The sequence below is a fragment of the Diabrotica virgifera genome, chromosome 7, assembly GCF_917563875.1.
Source record: "Diabrotica virgifera virgifera chromosome 7, PGI_DIABVI_V3a".
Taxonomy (NCBI): Eukaryota; Metazoa; Arthropoda; class Insecta; order Coleoptera; family Chrysomelidae; genus Diabrotica; species Diabrotica virgifera.
This window is the reverse complement of record NC_065449.1, coordinates 127,516,575-127,540,731: the sequence shown is the minus strand read 5'-3', so window position 1 is coordinate 127,540,731 and position 24,157 is coordinate 127,516,575. Positions and strand designations below refer to the sequence as shown.

The window sequence follows — 24,157 nt, the reverse complement described above, 5'->3', positions numbered from 1 at the left end:
CATTCTTCCTGGTATCATCCATGTTATTTTGTTTTCTTTTTTATGTTTATGCCCAGTACTAACTATATATGTATTTGTTGCTGCTGCTAGGTTGCAGATTTCTCCTCCATTATCATTCGTAGTTTCATGAATGGTTTCTTTGCCAGCTACATTACGATTATAGTCCTCCTTTCCGATCTTTGCATTGAAATCACCCAATATTATTAATATGTCATTCCTCGGAATATTTTCACAGATTTCTTCCAGGATGTCTTAGAATTCTGTTTTATCTTCTTGGTTTGCTTCTTCGGTGGGTGCATAGCAATTGACTATCGAGATGTGGGCTTGTTTATTTTCTTATGTAAGATATCCTTTCATTAACTGCTTTGAATTGTATCAGTTTTTCCCTCATTTTTTTGTTCACCATAAATGCCGTACCATTCGTTCCCTGTTTGTTTTCTCCCGAATAATACATGCTAAAGTTTTTCTTCTCAATTTTTCCTTCTTTCTTCCATCGTATTTCCTGTACGGCTGGGATTTCTAGTTGGTATTTTTTCATTTCAAGAGCTATTTCTTGCATCTTACCTGCTGCCAGCATGGTTCTAATATTCCAAGAGCCCATTCTAATGGGTTTTGTTCTTTTCTTCTTATTGAGATTCTTTCTTTATTTTGTGTGCGTTATTTTGTTTTCGTTAACCGTTTGCATTTCCGAGTCTTTTTTTGCCATGTCAATATCATATTTCAGCCGCTGTTCTTCGTTTATTAGTTTTTTGAATTTTCTATCAGCTGTTCTCTCTCTTCGTCCCATATCTAGATTTTGCCATTCACTATTAATTTCTTGTAGCCGATTTTCGTTTGCTTACCTTTGCTTCTTTCGTCCTTTGCTATTTTAGTTATTTCCTTTTGTATTTCTTTTTCTTTCGATGTCCAATCGTTGTTTATATAGATACGATCTTTATGCTGTTTTAGTTTACGTTTCTTGTTTAGGATTTCCATTTTATCCGTGAGGGCTTCTGTTTCTATTGCGCATACTGTTTCTCCTATTTTTTTTGCACTTCTTAGTTTTATTTGTATTTGCAACTCTTGGGCTCTGAAATTTTCCATTTCTTCTTTTAATTTCTTATAATCATTTGTTTCTACTTTCAACCCAGTTACGATCAAGCTTTTCTTTTTGCTAAATTTCTCCAGTTGCTCCATTCATTCATGTAGCTGTTTTACTTCTTTTTTTAGTTTTTGTTTCTCTGCTTTTACACCCATTAACTCTTTATTGGTTTGTTGTTATTCTTTCCTTATTGGTTTTATTTCCTGAAGCATTTCATCGTTTTTATTCATTAGCTCTTTCATTATTGTAATCATAACATTTTCCATGTCTTCCTTGTTTTCGTTGCCTGCTTTGCTTGGTGACCGTTTTTTAATTTTACTTCTATTAAAAGAATCATCCAAGTTTTCTCTTTTGCGTTTCGTTTCATCATCGGTTTCACTTCCTGTGACATTTTTTCCATTTTCTAGGAGTGCAGCGCTAAATACCTGGAATACCGATATTAGATTATCAACAATACTTAAAAAATGAAAGTTACCAATTCACCGGTAGTTAATGCGTTATTTAAAAATTACCTGCGCACCAGAGTTGCCAGTTGGTCTGTAATTAGGATGGGGATTAAAATAGATACGAATTCACCGGGACCCGGAAATATGCACACCCTGATATTCTAGTTACGTAAGCTCGTCCGATTGGCGCATGACGTTAACAACAGAGTAAAGCATAGTCCCGTCTATGCGTTCGTAATACGAACGCGAATGAAATTTGAGAATAGTACAAATGAATGAATTATGACTAAAAGAAACTAAGTGATTTTTATAGTTTAGAGGAAAATTATTAAACTATTTACTTTTATTTAAATTGATTTTCAGTTATTTGTAAAGTTCCCAGTTTCTTGATTATATTGGTATCCGGAAAATAAAAATATTCATATAATCGATATCTACTAAAATTATTATATTTCGTTAGTTGGCAAAAATTGATTAGTGGCCTACATATTAGTAAATATAATTTTTACCAAGGGGAAGAAAAGCCCCAAAGTAAAACCATAAATTTAATGGATTGATAAAAAAACAAAAATTTTTATTTTTTAAATAATGTATTTCATCAGATTTAAGTAAGAGGCTTGGAAAAGACAAAAATAAGTTTTACAGTTTTCATGCCATGCACTTTATTTAAATTTTTTGCATGTGAAATAGACGTACATACAGCAACTATGTAGCACTTTTCATAATTTTTCTTTTACGCAATGTCAGGTTGTTAAGAGACTTGTTTAATTCTTTAATTCGGAAGTACATCCGAGACCTAAAAAATAACTTTTTCGCTTTGTTAGAACAGTCTACAGTTACACTTTTGGACATAAGGTTTTCTAAATAATTTTTAGTTACCAAAATGGAATCACCATTCATGTGGAAGGAAAAATTGTCTCCAGTTACTTAATATATGACAAGAGAGTGTCTGATGGTTTACATAAACCACACTCACGCAAATGATCAACCCACGTGTACGTTGAAACATCTTCGGATTGAATACTGGAGTCCTTCAATTTATGGCAGATATAACCAGCCAAATTCTCCAAACCATCATACTCGAGGTCACTAATGTTTTTTCATTCTAACTCTCATTGAAAACTTGAAAATCCACAACTGTTTCGTTGTTAGAATCCAGCCTTTGGATCAATTGTCCAGAAATTGGTAAATCTGGGATGTCGTCTGTTTAAACGTTCGAAAATTCGTTCCGTTGTCTCTCCTACCCGTATATAACTTTTATAAAATAAAATAAAGCTTTTTGTTAACACTTTAAAAAAAATTTAATGGGTTTTCCCCGAAAAGAGCTTCATTTTTTGGTACTATGTATCACGTTAAAATATTTGATTTGGAATTTGAAGGATAAGATCGTCTTTTTTATGAGCTACAAATTTACTTTTACTGAATATAATACTTACTTTTTGAGTATTTGCGAAAAACCGCCGAAAAACGTGTTTTTTTTTTGTTGAAAAGTAAATATTTTTAGTCGCAAGTGACTCTAGTACCTACTACTAAATTAACCTAGTACCTAAGTTAAAAAAACTCTATAGAACAAAAGTTGCTTAAACTTAGTCAGATCTGTTTCCGGACTTATTTTAAACGTATATTTTTTCACCCTCCAAGTAAAAGCAATCAACGGCACAAATTCAACTTTGAAGTGGGTATGGGTAGAATCTAAATCCAAATTTTCATGCAATTAGGAGTTGACCGTGAAAATTATGTGTGTTTCTTTTTATCTTTTAAATCATTTTACTTAAAATCATTTTTTAACTATCAAATAATAATTACATATTGAGTTATTTTATTTTTTAAACTTTAATAATATTTATAAAAAATTTTACTTTCTTGTAATGTATTTTTAAAACAAGCAATCATTTAAATAATTATTTTGTAACAATTTGTATTATTTAAGAATATAATAATTACATTTTGGTTTCGTAGTAAGTGTTTTTTAAGAATATTAATGTATAGTTTTAAAATATTGTATTGCAAATAATTATCATTATTAAATGGTTATTATTTGTCAAGTATTCTTTTTCTTTTTTCACACCCTTGTGTATGTAATAAAACTAAGGAACTTTCTGAAAGGTCAATCGTAGACTTTAAAGACACAAAAGAAGCGATACACGAGCTCCAACCGCTCGACTAATACTCTTTCGAGCTGGCATCAGTGTGTGATCTCGCGTTGAACGGTAAATATCTAAAATTTCGTATATAAGTCCTCCCCTTTACTTTTCAGCGACGGATCTCGTTTCGCTGTAAATTTATCAGAAAAATTTAAGTACAAAAATCTTTTCCCCTCTAAGTGTGCCATGATTAATATGTTAATTATAAAGATACTTATGAACAATATACTCCAATAATTAATTTCCTATTGGTGGATCTCGGGTTGTCCTCGATTTAGTCGGATCTCGCCTTGATATGAAGACGTATATATATATATATATATATATATATATATATATATATATATATATATATATATATATATATATGAAATAAATATGTATATGAGCAATTCCAAACGATTTCGCCGAGTTTTGTGGACGAGGTCCTCGGATTTGTACCAAATTTTAGTATGATATTGTCCCTCATTAAAAAATATTTTCCTGAGAATTATAGGCCCCTAGGTCTCATAGGGCCTGAGATAGGGGTCCTGAAAAGGCCTAAAATTGACCATTAAAAGGTTTTGAGCGTTATTTTTAAAATACGATATCTCGAAAACTTTTGAAGCAAATTTAATTTTTCAAACTGATTTTTTTTTGTCTTGACGTCTAGTATTCACAACTAAATTTTCAAATTTCTAAATATTGTGCTTAATTTTGGGTAACTCGTTAAGTGCGAAGCAAATTTTGAAAAATTGATATTTTCTTATCTTTTTCATTCTATTGCCAAATTTGAACGCGACGTCGATGGATCTTTTGCAATATTTTATTTTTAAGGTATTAAGGCAAAGTTTAAAATAGTTCTAGGTATATTTTTTATATTGAAAGGCAGAGAAGATATATGCATTTAAGCAGGGCACTTTTTGTGCAAAACAGTGTTTTTTGGAATTTTCAGCCTAGTGCAACTTTTTTCTTCCTATTTTTTTTGGCCTGAAATTTTTTCTGGGAGTAGTTCTCTATATGTGTAATAATCTCTAGGTACGGAATTTCTTGGCCCGGCCCTCTAGTCTTCGTTTTAAATCCATGAAAAATCAAGATTTTTTGTACTGAGTAACTCAAATTACCTAGTTTTTTAGGACTCAGTTTAATAGATTCGAATAATATTCCAGGCTGTATGCTCTCCCCCGTTAGGTAAATTATTCCGATTCGTTTTTTTTTTGCACAAACAGGATGCCAGGCGGTATCGCGGTCGGAAAATTGTTTAAATAATTTTTTTTAAACAAATTCAAAAAATTAATTTTTTTACTTCAGACAAATTTTTTTTAGTTTCTTTGATTTATTCTGAGCAAAAATGACTTCTTATGATTTTTCTCTAAAATTGATTGTTGTCGAGTTATACGCAATTTAAAATTTGAAAAACGCGAAAATGGGAATTTTCAAGGCTTAATAACTCGGTTAAAATTATTATTATGAAAGTCAGAAAGTAATCAAATCAAAGTTTAAAGCTCTCCCTACAAGATTCTGAAGCAATTTTTGTCTTTATTTTATTACGAAACTGTTATTGTTAATTATCAATAATGAGCGTTGAGCGCGTATGGAGGCGAGTGGTGGGTGCTGGAGAGATACATGCTTAGCGCTCATTGTTATTTCTTTTTTAAATAACAGCTTCGTAATAAAATAATGACAAAAATTTCTTCAAAATCTTGTAGGGAGGGCTTTAAACTTTGATTTGGTCACTTTGTGACTTTCATAATAATAATTTTAACCGAGTTATTAAGCCTTGAAAATTCCGGTTTTTGCGTTTTTCAAATTTTAAATTGCGTATAACTCGACAACAATCAATTTTAGAGAAAAATCACAAAAGATCTTTTTTGCTCAGAATGAATCAAAGAAACTCAAAAAATTTTTCTGAAGTAAAAAAAAATTATTTTTTAAATTTGTTTAAAAAAAATTATTTAAACAATTTTCCGACCGCGATACCGCCTGGCATCCTGTTTGTGCAAAAAAAACGAATCGGAATAATTTACCTAACGGGGACGAGCATACAGTTTGGAATATTATTCGAATCTATTAAAGTGAGTCCTAAAAAACTAGATAATTTGAGTTACTCAGTACAAAAAATCCTGATTTTTCATGGATTTAAAAAGAAGACTTAGAGGGCCGGGCCAAGAAACTCCGTACCTAGAGATTATTACACATATAGAGAACTACTAAAAAACAAAAATTCAGGCCAAAAAAAATAGGAAGAAAAAAGTTGCACTAGGCTGAAAATTCCAAAAAACGCTGTTTTGCACAAAAAGGGCCCTGCTCAAATGCATATATCTTCGCTGCCTTTCAATATAAAAAATATACCTATAACTATTTCAAACCTTGCCTTAATACCTTAAAAATAAGATATTGCAAAAGATCCTTCGACGTCGCGTTCAAATTTGGCAATAGAATGAAAAAGATAAGAAAATATCAATTTTTCAAAATTTGCTCCGCACCTAATGAGTTCCCCAAAATTACGCTTAATATTTAGAAATTTGAAAATTTATTTGTGAATATTAGACGTCAAGACAAAAAAAAAATCAGTTTAAAAAATTAAATTTGCTTCAAAAGGTTTCGAGATATCGTATTTTAAATATAACGCTCAAAACCTTTAAAAAGTCAATTTTAGGCCTTTTCAGGGCCCCTATCTTAGACCCTATGAGACCTAGGGGGCTATAATTCTCAGGAAAATATTTTTTAATGAGGTACAATAACATACTAAAATTTAGTACAAATCCGAGGACCTCGTCCACAAAACTCGGCGAAATCATTTGGAATTGCTCATATATATATATATATATATATATATATATATATATATATATATATATATATATATATAAACAAGGAGAGGTTAACGCGAGTTAATAGATATCGGCATGGCTCGCAACAATGAAAATACAAAATATGCATAAGATGGAATGCAACCACAGACACGTGTTTCTGACTTATTAGTCGTCATCAGTATGGTATAGCCAAACAGGAGCAACGAAACCAATTTGTGGCTGTAATGTTAGAAGACCCTCAGGATTCGAGTTTATTAGTGTTATTATTTATTATTTAATGTTTGATTTTAAAACGTTTTAAACGTTTGGCATTGCTGTACTCAGGTAGCTGTAGCTTCCTCCGTGGATGTGTTAGTTGTTGCTCTCGAATCCTGAGGGTCTTCTAACATTACAGCCACAAATTGGTTTCGTTGCTCCTGTTTGGCTATACCATACTGATGACGACTAATAAGTCAGAAACACGTGTCTGTGGTTGCATTCCATCTTATGCATATTTTATATATATATATATATATATATATATATATATATATATATATATTATGTGTATGTATACAGTGATGAGCGCGCTAATAACCGGCAAAATAGCTCAAAAGATGGAAAATGTATTAAGTTGTAAGATAAAAAGAAATGAAACTACTGGAGGTGGGATTTTATCGGTATTAACTTATAATTTACATTACCATTATGGATAGTTTCCACCTTTATACCTTTAAACGTCAGCTAGTTAACTTCGGTCATAATTCTACATAGTATGGCGTTCTTTCAAACCTAGTTTCAATAGGTTATGTACGTCTTCTTCTTCTTTGGTTTATTGGCCTCTACCTGCATGAGTATTTGGCTAGTCCATCGTTTTGGCATAAAGAAAAAATCCCTTATTCACCTACAATTTAGAGTTGGTATCGGACAAATACAACAAAGGTAAAAACTTTTCTCGTTCAGGGATAACTGTCGACCATTACACAATCTGCCTCTACTTCTTCTTCTCGTTCTTTAGTTAATTGGCAATTTTGAATTATAATGGGACAAATACAACAGGCAAAAATCTTTCTAGCTCAGGGGCAACTGCCGATCATTACAAGATTCCGTAATGTGGCCTCGGTTTCCTTATCCTTTTTCATCTTTCTGAGGACCTCAACATTTGTTATTCTATCTACCCAACTTATTTTTAATATTCTTCGCCAGGTCCACATCTCGAATGCTTTAAGTCGATCGCTTATTTCTTTCTTTAAGATTAAGGCCTCCACCCATACAGCAACACTGAATTATCTAGTCGTACGTAATTTTTGACATATTGTTCAAATTATTTATTATTTTATCAATTTAATTTCCAATATTTTACTTTCCTCATAACTACGTTTGACGTTAATATGACATTTTTTTTCGCATAAAGCAAAAATCAATTGAAGACAATAGGGCTTTTCATTCACAGTCATTTGTTTCGAGCTGTCGTATAATCTCTGTATATTAATATTATACACAGATTATACAATATATGACAAAAGCTCGAAACAAATGACAATCGATGAAAAGCCCTATAAAGCAAATGTAAATAAAAACAGTTTAATTCATAGTAATTTTTTTATTCTAAAATTAACTTAATTTCTATTTACCATGATTTTAGACGTCTCGCATTCACTCCTGTCACTTCAGAATTGTCGAAGGTTGTTTCAAATCCCACATTTATGACTTTATTGCAATAATTAAATATTAAAATTTGAAATTATGCAGATATTGTTTGCTTTGAATTACTTAACATTTGTGTTAGTCTTTATTAAAAGTCTATTTCATCTGTTTGATTTCGTACGAGTGGTCGTTAAACCATTAACCTGGGATCTTTTGATCACTGAGTGTGTTTCAAAGATCTACATCTTTTGTTTTTTAAACATATATTTTACTTTAAGTAATTAGGGAATTAAAACTTGGGATTGTCATTGTCAGATTTGGCGTAGATTTACGCTCCTGCTATGTCTTGGTCTCGAATGTTGTTTTTTTGACTGGAATGTGTCTGAAGATATTCAACCTCTCATCTTTACTGATGAGGCCAGAGAGGTTGAAGAGGGCGAAACACATTTCTAAGAACTGGTGTTTGGATCTTTGATTCTATTCAAAAAAATTTTCCCAGCCCGAAATAGTGGATGTGTGAATTGTTCATAAGGGGATTTTTCCACATTCTCTATTTCATCTGTTTGGTTTATTAGAAATGTTTAAAGTCTTCTTCTTCATTTTATGTAGACATGACTCTGTCTGTTTTTCAATGTGCCTACCGAAGTTGTCGTTCCATCTTTTTCGTGGTCTTCCTATTGGGGAACCGTCTCTCGCTGTCCTGACTACTCTATTTGTTGTCATTCGGCTTATGTGGTCGTTCCATTCTACTCTTCTGTTTTTCACCCAGTTATTAATGTTGCCCACCTTACATCTCCGTCGTATATCTGCAGCACTGAAGTAGTTTAAAGTAAAACATAAAACGCTTACTGAAAAAACAATGTCATACTTTCGAAAATAAAAAAAAAAGTCCTAACTGAATCTGTTTACAAAAAATGTTCAAATAAGCCACCATAAGCATCGGAACAATAACCCAGCCTATTGTAAAAATTCCGTCTAACATTAGATAATGTTTCTGGACTAATACCTCTCATTGTATCAGAGATCTTTTCCCGTAATTCTTGGAGAGTATTAGGCCTATCGTCCTCAATTCCATATAGTTTGGACTTGATATACCCCACATAAAAAAATCACAAGGTGAAAGATCAGGTGATCTTGCAGGCCAGAAAATATCTCCGTGGCCACTAATCAATCTATTAGGAAAAGTAGCACTGAGATATTCCCCGACGATGCGAGAATTATGTGCAGGGCAACCATCTTGTTGAAACCATATGGAATCGAAAGGTATTGGTAAATTACGAAGGGCCGGGACAATTTGATTTTGCAGAAGTTCCAAGTATTTCCGCCCAGTCAACATACCGTCTATAAAAAATGGACCTATGACATGATTCCCTATTATGCCTCCCCAAACATTTACTTTTCGAGGACGCTGGGTACGAGCGACATAAATCTGACGAGGATTTCTTCGAGACCAATACCGAGTGTTCATTGAATTGTGACGTCCATGCATTGAAAACGTACATTCATCGGTAAACAAAACATTCTGTAAAAAATGTTCATCTTGATGTGACATTTCCATTGCATTTTGACAGAATTCTAAACGTCGATATTGATCTCCAGGGAATTGTTCGTTGGATTTATGTAACTTGTAGGGACGGTATCCATGCTTTTTCAAAATTTTACCTACTGTAAATCTTGAAAGTCCAAACTGTTCTCCGAGAAAAGATGTTGATTGAGTAGGATTTTGTTCAATACTTGCACAAATCAAAGTGTCCCTTAGTTCTAAATCTGGGTTTACCTCTCGTCGTCTACGAATTCCTCTTGGAGTAAACACGGATCCATAATTTAAAAAATTACGTACAATAGACTGAATTGTCGATCGTGTTGGTGTTGGCCTATTTGGGTACATATCTCTAAATTGTTGTCTGATCATGTTCTCTGGTAATCCATTAGCATGCCAGACAACAATTTGCACTTTTTCTTCTACCGTTAAAACCATGATTTGCACGAATTGTTTTTTCAGCAAAAAGTTTCTGTTTACCGTAGAAAACCACTTCTCGAACTCGAAGTGTTATAGTTTAATTTAACGTTCACTAGACCCCTTTTCAGTAGTTGTATGGAGGAGAATCAGATTAGAAGTTCGGGAAATGCTTCTAAGAATCAGTGCAGCATTTTCATGTGGCAGCTTATGGAATTTAATATTATTTATTTTATACTTAGAGGTAATTGGCACTCAGTCAAATGGTTTCGTTATAGGTATCTGTGAATTTGGAAATGTTTAGTTTTAGGACCTGATGCTTCTTTTGTGTGTTTTATTATTTTAGTTTGGAATAATCGACAGTTTTAGTTTGAAATTAAATTTCGGTTTGACGTCTATTTGTGTCAGATGAAAGTTTTTACCTCTGTTTTATTTGTGCCATGACAACCTAAAATTGCCAATTAATCAAAGAAGGTGAAGAAGAACTAGAAGAAGATTATGTAATAGTCGGTAGTTATTCCTGAGCGAGAAAAGTTTTTAACTTTGTTGTATTTGTCCGATATTAACTATAAATGTAGATGTAGATTATTAAGGGATTTTTTCTTTATTCTGAGAGAATGAGCTGGCCAAAATACCCATGCAGGTAGAGGCCAATAAACCAAAAAGAAGAAGAGGTACATAACCTGATAAATCTGAGTTTGAAGAAACGTCATACGTAGAATTAGAATTATGACCGAGGTAAACTAGCTGACGTTTAAAGGTATAAAGGTGGAAACTATCCATAATGGTAATGTAAATTATAAGTTAATACCGATAAAATCCCACCTCCAGTAGTTTCATTTCTTTTTATCTTACAACTTAATACATTTTCCATCTTTTGAGCTATTTTGCCGGTTATCAGCGCGCTCATCACTGTATATAAATTGTGTAGAAGTATTTAAATTTAAAATAAATTTAAAACCTACTTTTGGATGATGAAAAAGGATTTATTTCGCGACCGTCATCTCTTTGGCGAAATAAATTTTGTACGTTTATTTATTACGCATATGTATATATAAATTGTATAGAAGTACATATTTAAATTTAAAATAAATGTAAAATCTATTTTAGAATGGGGAAGAAGGATTGATTTCGCGACTGTCATCGCTTCGACGAAATTAATTTTGTATGTATATTATAATAATATACGTATAATAATAGTAACAGCAGTCATTTGTTTCGAGCTTCTGTTATATGTTGTATAATCTGTGTATAATATTAATATACACGGATTATACGACAATCGATTAAAAGCCCTATTGTGCGAACGTTGTGTATTATCTGAAGATAACCCGTTACTTTCCTTGACTAATATTGCCTCACATGTCGTCTGAATAGGAAACGTTTTAGATATAACAATAATAATTGTTGAAGTGAAAACTTCTTTAGGGACGTTGTGCGATTTTTGGATAGGGGAAAGAGCATTGAATTGGCGACCGTCATCGCTTATGCTATATATTATGTGTATGTATATATAAATTTTATACAGGTATTTAAATTTAAAATAAATGTGAAACCTATTTTAGGATGGGGAAAAAGGATTGATTTCGCGACCGTCATCGCGTTGGCGAAATAAATTTTGTACATATATATGTATATTATGTGTATGTATATATAAATTGTATAGAAGTATTTAAATTTAAAATAAATGTAAAACCTATTTTAGGATGGGGAAAAATGATTCATTTCGCGACCGTCATCTCTTCGGCGAAATAAATTTTGTACGTATTCTATATGTATTATGAGTATGTATACATAAATTGTATAAAAGTATTTAAATTTAAAATAAATGTTAGTTATACACTTTTTAGATGGAGAAAAAGTGTTGAATTAGGGACCGTCGTCGCTTCGGCGAAATAAATTTCTCAAATGAAAACTTCCTTAGGGACGTTGTACATCTTTTGGATGGGAAAGAGGTATTGAGTTAGCGACCGTTATTGCTTCGACGAAATAATTTTTAAACTGAAAACTTCTTTATGTACGTTGTGCCCTTTTTAGATGGAGAAAAAGTATTGAATTATCGACCGTCATCGCGACCGTCATTGCTTCGACGAAATAAATTTTTGAAGCGAAAACTTTTTTAGGGACGTTATACACTTTTTAGATGGGGAATAAGTGTTGTATTGGCGACCGTCATCTCTTCGGCGAAATAAATTTCTCAAATGAAAACTTCTTAGGGACGTTGTGCACTTTTTAGATGGAGAAAAGTATTAAATTAGCGACCGTCATTGTTTGACGAAATATATGTTATATAGCATAGAACGTACGAAACGCTTATGTAATATAGGTATCAGGTATAGCACTTCTTTTTGGATGTGGAAAAGCATTGAGCTTGTAATTTATATACTAAAAGAAGTTTTCACTTCTGTCGGCACTCCCATGAGTGCTTTAATTTTTTTTTTTTTTTATTTACAGTTTGAGGTATATTTTGAACCATATTAGAAAAGAAGCCACATCTCGATAAAAGGTGCCTCATCGGAAAAATACTAAGAGGCAAAAAAGTTTTAAAAACATCCTGTTTAACTAATGGTACCGCAATAATAGTTTAATTGGAACGTACACAAACATTTGGGGAGTTTAAAGGCACAGAACCCCCATAACATTTTTATGTAAACATATTAAAAAAGAAGCCGCATCTCGATTAAAACTATTTTATTGAAAAAATACTAAGAGGTAAAAAAGTTTAAAGTTTTTAACTAATGGTACCACAATAATAATTTAATTAGAACTTACAAAAAAGTTTGGGGAGGGGGTTTAAGGGAACAAAACCCCCATAAAATTTTTATGGGGTGCACAAATTTAACTATAATTTATTTTTAAAATGTTCCTGCCATAAGAATGCCACATGTCCATTTTCATTAAAAAATCTCTAATAGTTTTCGATATATCGGAAAAAATCGATTTTTATCTTGTAACTTCAAAGGGCTGTAACTTTTTTTGTGTGCATATTTGTACTAAGGTAAGTTAGGTGCTATCGACGAATCCTAAAGATATCGTGGGTTTCGCACACTTTCAATGAAGATGTTCTTCAAATGATGAATTCGGAACGTCTGCTCATAAACATCATAAAGAGGAGAAAAACAGAATACTTCGGCCATATAGTTAGAGGACCTAAATACCATCTGCTTCGCCTTATAATACAAGGAAAAGTGGAGGGAAAGAGATGGATTGGTCGAAAGAAACTTTCATGGCTGCGTAATATTAGACAATGGTGTGGTTGCACAGTAGAAGAATTATTTCGCGCAGCAGCCGATAGAGAGAGATTTCAGGAAATTGTAAACATGATGGCGGCCAACGTCTGAATACAGACACGGCACCTAAAGAAGAAGAAGTTAGGTTCAATCGAACTATTTTTGGTCCCAGAATATGTGATTTAATTTATGACCTGTATTTTTATTACACCCTGTATAATTTGTGATTTAACAACGCAGGCAAATTCAGTTAGTCGTTTTTTTTTAAATGTATATGCTGTATTCAATCTAACACGTTCACAATAATTTTTTTGATCTTAATTTTTTATCTTTATTTTTCTTTTTAGTTAATTTACACTTCTCAACGTAATTCAAATCAGAATGGCAATTGCCACCAATGTGGTTTTTAAAATTCCCCAAGAGCCATGCCCCTTAACTACCTTAGAATCGGACGAAGAATCTTTCGTTGTTTTGGGTCAGTCTATTCCAGATGCTAGCACTGAACTGTATCCAGAACCGATTGGATTGTCCGTCATAGCAGAAGCAAAAAGATTAATAAATTTTGAGCTCGAAGCTATCGACCAGGCGAAAAATAATGACGAAAAAAAGGGGTGTCTGGGTAAGTGTATAATAATAATAATTTTAGTATTATAGTACGCTGCAAATTGGGATTTTTAGGTTTTATTGTTTATTCAGTCTCTCTAATAGGTCTGGATCCCGCGTATGAAAAAAAAGTTGATTAATAGCAAGCTGAAAATTTATTAATAGCTTAAGAGTGTCTAGTCGGACAAACTTTGATATATGGGAACACTGGAACAGGGGAAGTTTTAATTGTGGAACAGGTTAAAAATTTGGAACGATCAGACCACGAAAACGGCACATGTATTTTGTCCGACAGAACAGACTTAAACTTTCCGAACAGAGATGAAACTCTCATGCAAAAATCAGACTGCTATTTATCACCAAATGGGCGTTTTAATGAGTGGAACATGTAGAATATGTCAAATGACAGGAATTATGACAGGTGATAAACAGCAGTCTGATTTTTGCATGAGAGTTTAATCTCTGTTCGGAGAGTTTAAGTCTGTTCTGTCGGACAAAATAAATGTGCCGTTTTCGTGGTCTGACAGTTCCAAATTTTTAACCTGTTCCACAATTAAAACTGCCCCTATTACAGTGTTCCCATATATCAAAGTTTATCCGACTGGACACCCTTAAGCTATTAACAAATTTTCAGCTTGCTATTAATCAACTTTTTTTCATACGCGGGATCCAGACCTATAATATTTTCAAGATGGGGAATGATGCTATCTGTTGAATCAGTTTAACATTATTCAGTTTACCAGAATTTATAAATTAGAGGTTACCATTACGACATCGCATCGGTTGTAATATAATTCAATTATTGAACTTTTTTATTATTCTCTTTATGGTGCTTTTAAAAAAATATTTGACGCATGGAGCCCAGCAAATGACCGGGAAATACGGCGATGCCGTGTAATTTTAAGGGTCAACTCCGAATTGCATGAAAATTTGACTTTAGGTTCTACTTACCCTCTGTTAGATTTTCTAACATTTTCTGACATTATAAATGTCAGTAGAAAATACAGTTATGTGACGTTACAAGTGTTTTTGATCGTTTGAACTATTCATAGAAAATTTGTATTTTTACAAAATGGTTTTATTTTTTATAGTAAACCTTCTTTTTTTTCCTTCAATAACTATATCAAACTCCAATCTCAACAAACTGGTATATACAGTGCCGTTTTATGCACTGGGCGCTTGGGGCGGGCGCCCAGGGGCCCAGGCCCCGGAGGGGCCCGTAAGGACCTGTTCCTCTTACTAATAAAAAAGTAAAGTCCTCTAAATAATTTACGTATTTTCCAAAATAGAAAAAAAAGACGAAATACCTGCGATTTCAAATGGTCTGATTTTAAGACTGATGACTTTATAAAAACTGTGAACTTTTAAATAAAAAAGTGATTCCTTAGAACCTTGTAAAAAAATGTTTGAAGATGGAGAAAAAGCTTATTATAGAAGATTAAATAAAAGCAACTTTTATAGAGGAAAACCCAATGGAGGCAAAGAAAAGAGAGATTGGCTAATATACGACGCAAGTGTTAAAGCTGTTTATTGTTAACCGTGCATGTTATTTTCATTTGAAAAAATAGTTTAACTAAGTTTAAACCCACTGGAAACATTTGAATATTTTACTCAAATCTCACGAAGAAAGTAAATTTCATCTGAACTCTATGGTTACATTAATAACAAGATCATCACTAAAAAAATTAAAGAAAAAGATCTTCTGTGTAAGAGGTATATTTATTATAAATAATAGAGGTATATTAATAGAGGTATAAATAATACAGGTATATTTATTAGAAATAAATATACCTCTTACACAGAAGATCTTTTTCTTCAATTTTTGTAATTGATGGTATACAGCCAGCTACAGGAAATTTTTTCTTATGAAGATCATCATTGATTGGAGTTATAGACGCTGCCTTGAAAGAGCAAGTAAAATGCGAAGCTGTCTATTGGATAAACGTCCTAAGAAGAGTTGTTGTCACTACTAAATGACTTGCTTCTCAACGACTAGCTTTCCGTTGATGAAATGAGGATTGAACGAGTCATCATAAAGGAAATTACTTAAGTTGTCTTGTATACTAGGCTAAATTTGACTACTTCTTAGCTGAGCATTTACAACGGAATGCGAATAAATGAAAAGGTTGAGTTAGCTATCTGTCTCACCAAATTTGCAATGAATTTTTGGAAGTAATGAAATCAAAGCTTGTGAAAACTTTTGACGCTGTCAATGCTTTAGTTAAAAACTAGGGATCCATCAAACCTATTTTTCCAGTTAAGCAATAACAGAGACAAAAAATTAGCAATTAAAAATGAAGCCAAGACACTGCAGAATAAAATCTTTGAGACAGCTCTATTGACACTGATTTGGACAAAAATTTTGGAACTAGTTAATGCAAAACCAATACTTGAACGTGAAGAAACTGTGGACTTAAACGTGTCAATTGAAGTAGAAATAATGACATCTATTTTGAGATTTGTTGGAGACGTAAGAAATATGTCAAGCGAAATTGAACTAGAAGCCAAAAATATTTTTTTGCGAAGACGGTAATATGTGCTACAACGATGTTACATCAGCTGTTAGATGATTTTCTACGCTAGATAAAGAAACAGCCAAGACGTCAATTAATACTTTATATGTGGAATATAAAAAATATGTTGATGAAACCAAAGAGAACTTGCATAATGAAATTACCCATTCTATAAAATTATGCCAAAAGTTGAATAAACATTTATAAAATTTGGTGTCATCCAGGATGTAAAGATTGGAAAGGCAACATTTCCCAATATTTTACCTTTACAGCAAGTTTATTTCACGATACCAACTTCTAATGCATCAGGCCAGCGGTCTTTTTCGGCTTTAAAAAGAATAAAAATATATTTAACGCCAAATATGGGTCAAGAAAATCTAGACGGATATAACTATTATTGTATTATAGAAAATGAAGACCTGGAGCAAATGAATTGTGATAGTATTATCAGACAGATTGCTAATACCTAGTCAAGCAAAAAAGTGATCTAATTTTTGTCATATGTATTTTTTAGAATAAATTTTTTAGCTTGTCATGTGTTGTTTTTTGTAACTTTCTGTTTTTTTTATACATTTTTAAATGTATTTTTTGGAATATTTTTTACGTTTGCGATTCTTCTTGTTTGCTAAAAATTGTGTATGGATTTTACGGGTATAAATACATGAATGTGTTTTCTTGTAAAAAATCTGACAACGAATAGCAATTAAGGGGGCCCCTAAATATTCAGCGCCCAGGGCCCGAAGTTAGGTTAAACCGGCACTGGGTATATATTATTACAATGACATACGATAAATGTCATTAGAATATAAATATTTTTCCTTTATTCCGCGACGACGAGCTGGCCAAATACCCAAGTAGGTGGAGGCTAATAAACTAAAGAAGAAGAAGAAGAATATACCTAAATATAACCATAAATGGAACCACTAAGTGACGCCACTGGTCGTTTGAACTATTTTAAAATACAGAAGACTTTAAATTTGTACTTCTAAGGTATTATGAGTTTTTGAAGCGTGAAGTTTTGGAAATCTCATTTTTATACAAAACTGAACATTATTATGTAATAAAAAAATATGCAAGTTCCCTATTCAAGGTAAGAATATTCCATATTTTTTAAAATAGTTTTTGGATCCTCTGGACTGCTGGATGCTAAATGTATTAAATGATAATAGTATAAATAATCTTGAAACCGAAATAAATAAAGTACGGCTAAAATCAATTTAAAATTAATTTAAAAGCAAACTACATATTTGATTTAAAATCTAAAAAAAAATACATTTAACCACTCAAGTAAGGAAGAAATAATGGAAAAACTTAATAAAATGGAAGAGAGAGAGAAAGAGAGAGAGAGAGAGAGAGAGAGAGAGAGAGATAGAGAGAGAGATAGAGAGAGAGAGAGATAAGGGTAGAAAATAAAATATATGCTATATCAATCAAACTAAGGGTCGGTTTTTCAGTGCTGGGTTAACCTATTTATTTTTTGGTCACCGAAATATTTATGGTTAATCAGTTTTTCAGTACTAGGTTAGCGTTTAAACCCGTTTAAGTTGACCAAGATTTTAACCGATACCCATTAGAATAGATGGTTTAACCATGATACTATAAACAACATAAATAATTATTTATAGTCTCATGATATTGGTTAAAATTTAAACTAGGTTAGCTAACCAAAATTTTAACCAGTTACTGAAAAACTGGGCCTAAATAAGCTAAAATTAGAAAATGAGCTGATTAAAAAGGAAAACCTGGAAATCAAAGAGGAGATGAAATTGCAAGAAATAAGAATCGAGGCTCTAGAAAAAGAAATAAGAAAGAGAAACATTGTGATACATGGTGTAGATGAAACAACAAATGAAAATAGAGCAATCCTAAAAAATAAAGTCAAAGAAATAACTAATAAAATTAACATGTCAGTAGACGAAAACGAAGAGATACATGTTATCCATAGATTAGGAAACCAAAATAATAAAACCAGGCCTATAAAAATAGAACTTAAACATGTGTCGAAAAAAATAGAGATACTAAGCCAAACACTTAGACTCAAGGGCAGCAAAATATACATTACGGAAGATTACTCGAAAGAATTACAACAGCAAAGGAAATTTTTAATCCACCAACTGAAATTAGCTAGAGAGAAAGGCTATAAACTATAACGGGCTAAAAATAGATGGAGAAATATATACTCCGGATCAGTTGGGCTATAAAATAGCAATGGAGATATTCAATCTGACAATGGAGCAGAGGAACAAAAAACAAAAGGGAGAAAAGCGAGTGAAAGATCCCCCAGGAAACGAAATACAGCAGATACCAAAAGCAATAAGAACAGCAGAAAGAGGAGCATATAATTCAAAAAACTTATAACTCAGGCACCAAAAACTACAAAGCTACTTGTAAAAACGACAACGCAAATGGAACAGGACAAAGAAATTAATGGAAAGGAAACAATATTAATAGGTACTTGGAATATCACAAGTCTTTATGGTGAAGAATTCGAATTGACAGAGGAAATGAAAACATACGGCATTGACATTCTAGGCCTAGCAGTTCCGGATTAACCATTAGGCAAAGTAGGCAGTTGCCTAGGGGCCTCGACCCCAAAGGGGGCCTCGCAGGGCCCAAAACGAAAACTATAAAATTGTTAAAATATAAAAATTTGTCAAATTTTTACCTTTGCCCAACTGACAATATAATCTAAACAATATTTTTCTACGAGTTGTATCTGTTTAGAGTAATACCTACTAAAATATTTGTATACCTAAACTTTTGAAAAACATTTCAGGTAACCTAGTAAATACAAGATTTTAGCAATATAAGTACCTACAAGGAGTGCGGTCCTGAACCTAGTTGATTAAGTACACCTAAATTTAGTCTCGAAGATTTTCATCGCTTTACCATAGTAAATCTTTAAATTAATTATAAGAAACATAACCAGTAGTTTAGTTATTAGTTGTGATTTGATTGCCGTAAGTACTTTTATCAATATATTTACGGTTTCATCAAAATCGTATAGAATTTCAATCCAGTCATACAGTTTTGTAAATTCAAAGGTGTTTAACAAAAACTTGTTTTTTGGCTTATCTTCGATAAGTTAAATACTTTGTAATTGACAGAGTCTTACTGACAAAACAATTACAAAATAATGAAACGAAATAAGAAAATTAAAATAAAAAGTATTTAACAATTTTATCCGATGGCTGGTACTTCTGACTACAGGGGTCCTCCAATGTTACCCGATCAACAAACACCATCTTACTCTACAATGACCCAACAGAAAGCAGTTACATTCCCTTCGAAACTACAAGCCGTTATTATCCCAGCAGTAGACACACTAAAATTAGAAGACTACGTTACAGCAATAGGATCACTAGTACAACCCAAAAATGTACTTTTTTCATCACGAATTTCTAACGGCAGAATCTGCATCTATCTTTCCAGCAAAGAAGTTGTTGACACTTTTTTAACAGACTACGGAGGTATAAAAATAGGAGATAATGTTATCAGAGCAAGAAGACTAGTCACTCCTGCTAAAAGGTTACTGCTGTCTAGTGTCTGTCCGTCTATTCCTCATCATATTCTCGAAAAATATCTTGCCGAGAAGGGCTTTCAACTTCTTTCACCGATGTCTTTCTTAAGAGCGGGAATTCAAGATCCTCAATATAGTCACGTATTAAGCTTTCGTAGGCAGGTGTCTACATTTGTTTCTACATCCCAAACTGACCAAGACTCTATTTCTTCCTGTAATGCAACAGCTGAAGACAAAAATCACTCTGTCCAGAATCAAACAGAAAACACTGGTGAAGTAATGGACTCGCAAGAACTCCCTACAGAAATTACTATACCGAAACGTTCTCATTCTGAAATATCGTCTCCACTTGATACGCCACCGGTAGAAAACACAGAAATAGATTTTACAAAACCTAAAGCAAGATCAACAAAAAAGCCAAGAGTCACTAAATCTGATACAAAAACTGGAGAAACAGTTTCTACTGAATCACTTATCCAACCTGCAAAGGAATTTATTGATAAAGCTTCAACCCTGTTTGAATTAAACTATACAGAGATAGTCAGCTTTCTGGATGATGCACACGGTTCCCCCAATCCATTAAGTATCGCACAAGAATACACGAAAAACATAACAGGACTATTGACAATGCTAACAGAAATCTACCCCAAACTCGAAGACAGATGCATTAAATCTAGAATTACACGAATAAAGAAGAAAATGCGTCGTCAACTAAATCTAGATAAAACTGAAGGTGATAACTCCGAAGATACAGATGTTTCCCAAGAAAACCTCAATTAAAAAAATCAATAAATGTGCTACGCCTGTGACGCCAATATAACTGTAGGTCACATTGTTATAGACTGTCCATTATATCATCTGCAAAGACAAGCTGGACTAGACTACCATGTGATATAAAGTGTGCGTTAAACAGTACGGATTGTGATAAAATCATTAGGTTTTAAGAGAAAACTAAATTATATAACCAAATATGAGTATTACGTTTCAGAACAACCATAAATTAAAATCAACTTTGTAAAAACTCTGTAAAAAAAAAACTTTGTAAAATAGTTTATATTTTGTATCAAATTAATATGTATCATTGTACCACCGCTAATAATCTTTTATGGTTGATGCGGGTTATTTCTAATAAAAAAAAAGTACCTACAATGGGGTAAGGTTATATCAACCATAATAAATTTAAGAGACTAAGTTTTCACTCTAATGGCACATAGCCTATCCCACCAGAATGAAAACAATGGGAACCTTCTCTGGTAACACCTCCGAGGCTTCTACAATTTGCAAGCCATACGGATGCTGAGACTAAGGAAGATGAGGGAATTCTACAATTTACAATTCACGTCCCATCTGCTCAGCGCGGTAAAGTTCCAACGAGACTGGTTCCCTTCATACTCCACCGGAGTAAATGTAAATCAAAAATGAATAACCATTTTCAATTTCGTTGCAAAACGAAAATACAGCCGAACCATATTCCAGTCCAATCAGAGAGTGCCGCAAGCACCTCTACCGGTTTCGAAACTTATTAGTCTCTCATCAGGAGGCACATATGCTGCTCTCCCCGATCCAACCAAAACAAACCCCAGCATGCAGTCCCGAATTGCAACGAACGAAATGGCATAGATGCCCTAGCGGCAACTGCTAGCAAAAGACTAAGTTTTCACTCTAATAGCACATAGCATATCCCACCAGAATGAAAACAATGGGAACCTTCTCTGGTAACACCGGGAAGAGCAGCATATGTGCCTCCTGATGAGAGACTAATAAGTTTCGAAACCGGTAGAGGTGCTTGCGGCACTCTCTGATTGGACTGGAATATGGTTCGGCTGTATTTTCGTTTTGCAACGAAATTGAAAATGGTTATTCATTTTTGATTTACATTTACTCCGGTGGAGTATGAAGGGAACCAGTCTCGTTGGAACTTTACCGCGCTGAGCAGATGGGACGTGAATTGTAAATTGTAGAATTCCCTCATCTTCCTTAGTCTCAGCATCCGTATGGCTTGCAAATTGTAGAAGCCTCGGAGGTGTTACCAGAGAAGGTTCCCATTGTTTTCATTCTGGTGGGATATGCTATGTGCCATTAGAGTGAAAACTTAATCTTTTGCTAGCAGTTGCCGCTAGGGCATCTATGCCATTTCGTTCGTTGCAATTCGGGACTGCATGCTGGGGTTTGTTTTGGTTGGATCGGGGAGAGCAGCATATGTGCCTCCTGATGAGAGACTAATAAGTTTCGAAACCGGTAGAGGTGCTTGCGGCACTCTCTGATTGGACTGGAATATGGTTCGGCTGTATTTTCGTTTTGCAACGAAATTGAAAATGGTTATTCATTTTTCATAATAAATTTATTTGAATTTGGACATTTGTCACGTACATTCTATGAAGTTTTATAATTCTATTGTATATTAAAACTTAATATTATTGGCGTTGGGTGGTTTTATCGATGGTTCTTTCCATCTAATATTTATATCCAAGTCATCTTTTCTTAGTTTGGTTTTGTTCTTTGGAAGAGAATAATAATTGTGATCGTGTAGTTAGGTGCAATAGTTGATTTTATAAATTTGCACATCAGATTGATTAATATTTTATTCTAATAACTCTTCATTTTAAAGCAGTGCCAGGGCACTTTTAAGTGATCGCCAGACACCTTAATTTTTAACTTAGTGTATTTATCTGGTGTGCTTGGTATAATATTGGAATTTAAGCATTTCTTTTGATCTCTACAATATTTAAACCAGGTAAGTTATTTTCAATGAAATGTACATAGTCCAGGGTAATACCTAAGGTTTTTTTCATGACACTTCAAGAGCAAGGACACTGAAGCGTTTTATCGACAAGTAATGCCTATAAGAGCAAATTGTAACTATTTCCTGCGTAGGATCTGGCGGCCATTTATATTTATAAACAATTTAGTGTCAAAAAACGGCATTTTTCCTTTTTTTTTTCAAATCAATTGAAAACAGTGAAACTTATGGGTTTTTAGTACAAACATCTTCGAGAGTATAGAAAAAGCTTTAAAATGGATTATTACAAAGTTTGATATACTCAATTGATACTCAAAGTTTGATATTATACTAATGGATTATTACAAAGGTTAATATAATTGCGAAAAAGGTCAAAATTGTAAAAAAAATGTCGCATAATTATTGTAAAAATGAATGTACAGCTTTGAAATTTTTGTCAAATGAGGGTTCCTTGGTGCTTATAATATGTGACAAAAATTTCAAAGCGATTCATTCAATTGTTTAAATTTTATTCAAATTGTTTATCCCAGAGAGCATTTTTTTGCAATATCATGTCAGAAAAAAAATGATGTTAAAACCAATCCACAATGAAAGAGCATGAGCAATATTTTCAACTTGGTTTAAAAAAACTTTATAAACAATTATTAGTAATAAATAATTATGCAAAAGTATCATCAATCTTTCTTTATAAACTTTTATTTTTTATAGAATAAATTATATATATTTATTACAATTTTTTATCAATTATATATAAATAATATTACTTATTAGTTGTGCATCTAAAACAGAGTAAAAAATAGATTTTTTTAAAAATGTTATTCAAAAAGGAAAAAGGAAAATTGACGATACTTTTGCATAATTATTTATTACTATTAAATGCATTTTAATCACTGTTTTTAAACCAATTATTAAGCACCAAAGAACCCTCATTTCACAAAAATTTTAAAGCTGTACACTAATTTTTATAATAGTTATTGTGAAATTAATTTTTTTGCAATTTCGACTTTCTTCGCAATTATATTAACAATAAATGAGCATATCTTCTTTCTCGAAACTCCTTATGCTCCTTAGGGGCGTCGGAGAATGAGCATATCAAACTTTGTAATACGCCATTTTAAAGCTTTTTCCATGCTCTCGAAGAATGTTATATTAGAAAAACCATATTTTCCAATGATTTGAAAAAAAAAGGAAAAAATTCCGTGTCTTGACACTAAATTGTTTATAACTAAAAATGGCAGCCAGACACTATGCAGGAAATAGTTACAATTTGTTCTTATAGGTATTACCTGTCGAAAAAACGCTTTAGTACCTTGGCTGTTGAAGTGTCACGAACAGCGTATATTTTTGTCTTGTTACCCTGGCCTAATATACAATCCCTGTAACGCTAATTACACACTCCGATTTTGGAGAGTCGATTTTTATATCGACCTTCCAAATTCATATAGTGAACCACATGTGAGAAGAGGACATTGCACATACGCCGAACGGTGATCGACGGTCGT

At 32.7% G+C, this 24,157-nt stretch overlaps 1 protein-coding gene across 3 annotated transcripts in view; it reads left to right on the top strand.

Moving 5' to 3' along the window:
• Nucleotides 1–24,157, top strand: part of LOC126888112 (optineurin-like) — a 729,505-nt gene that overhangs the window by 14,318 nt on the left and 691,030 nt on the right. For all 3 annotated transcript variants that reach the window (XM_050656128.1, XM_050656129.1, XM_050656130.1), the window contains exon 2: nt 13,627–13,898. In XM_050656128.1, the coding sequence (XP_050512085.1) occupies nt 13,661–13,898 (238 nt within the window). In that variant the 5' untranslated portion in view covers nt 13,627–13,660. The remainder of the gene's footprint in view (nt 1–13,626; nt 13,899–24,157) is intronic.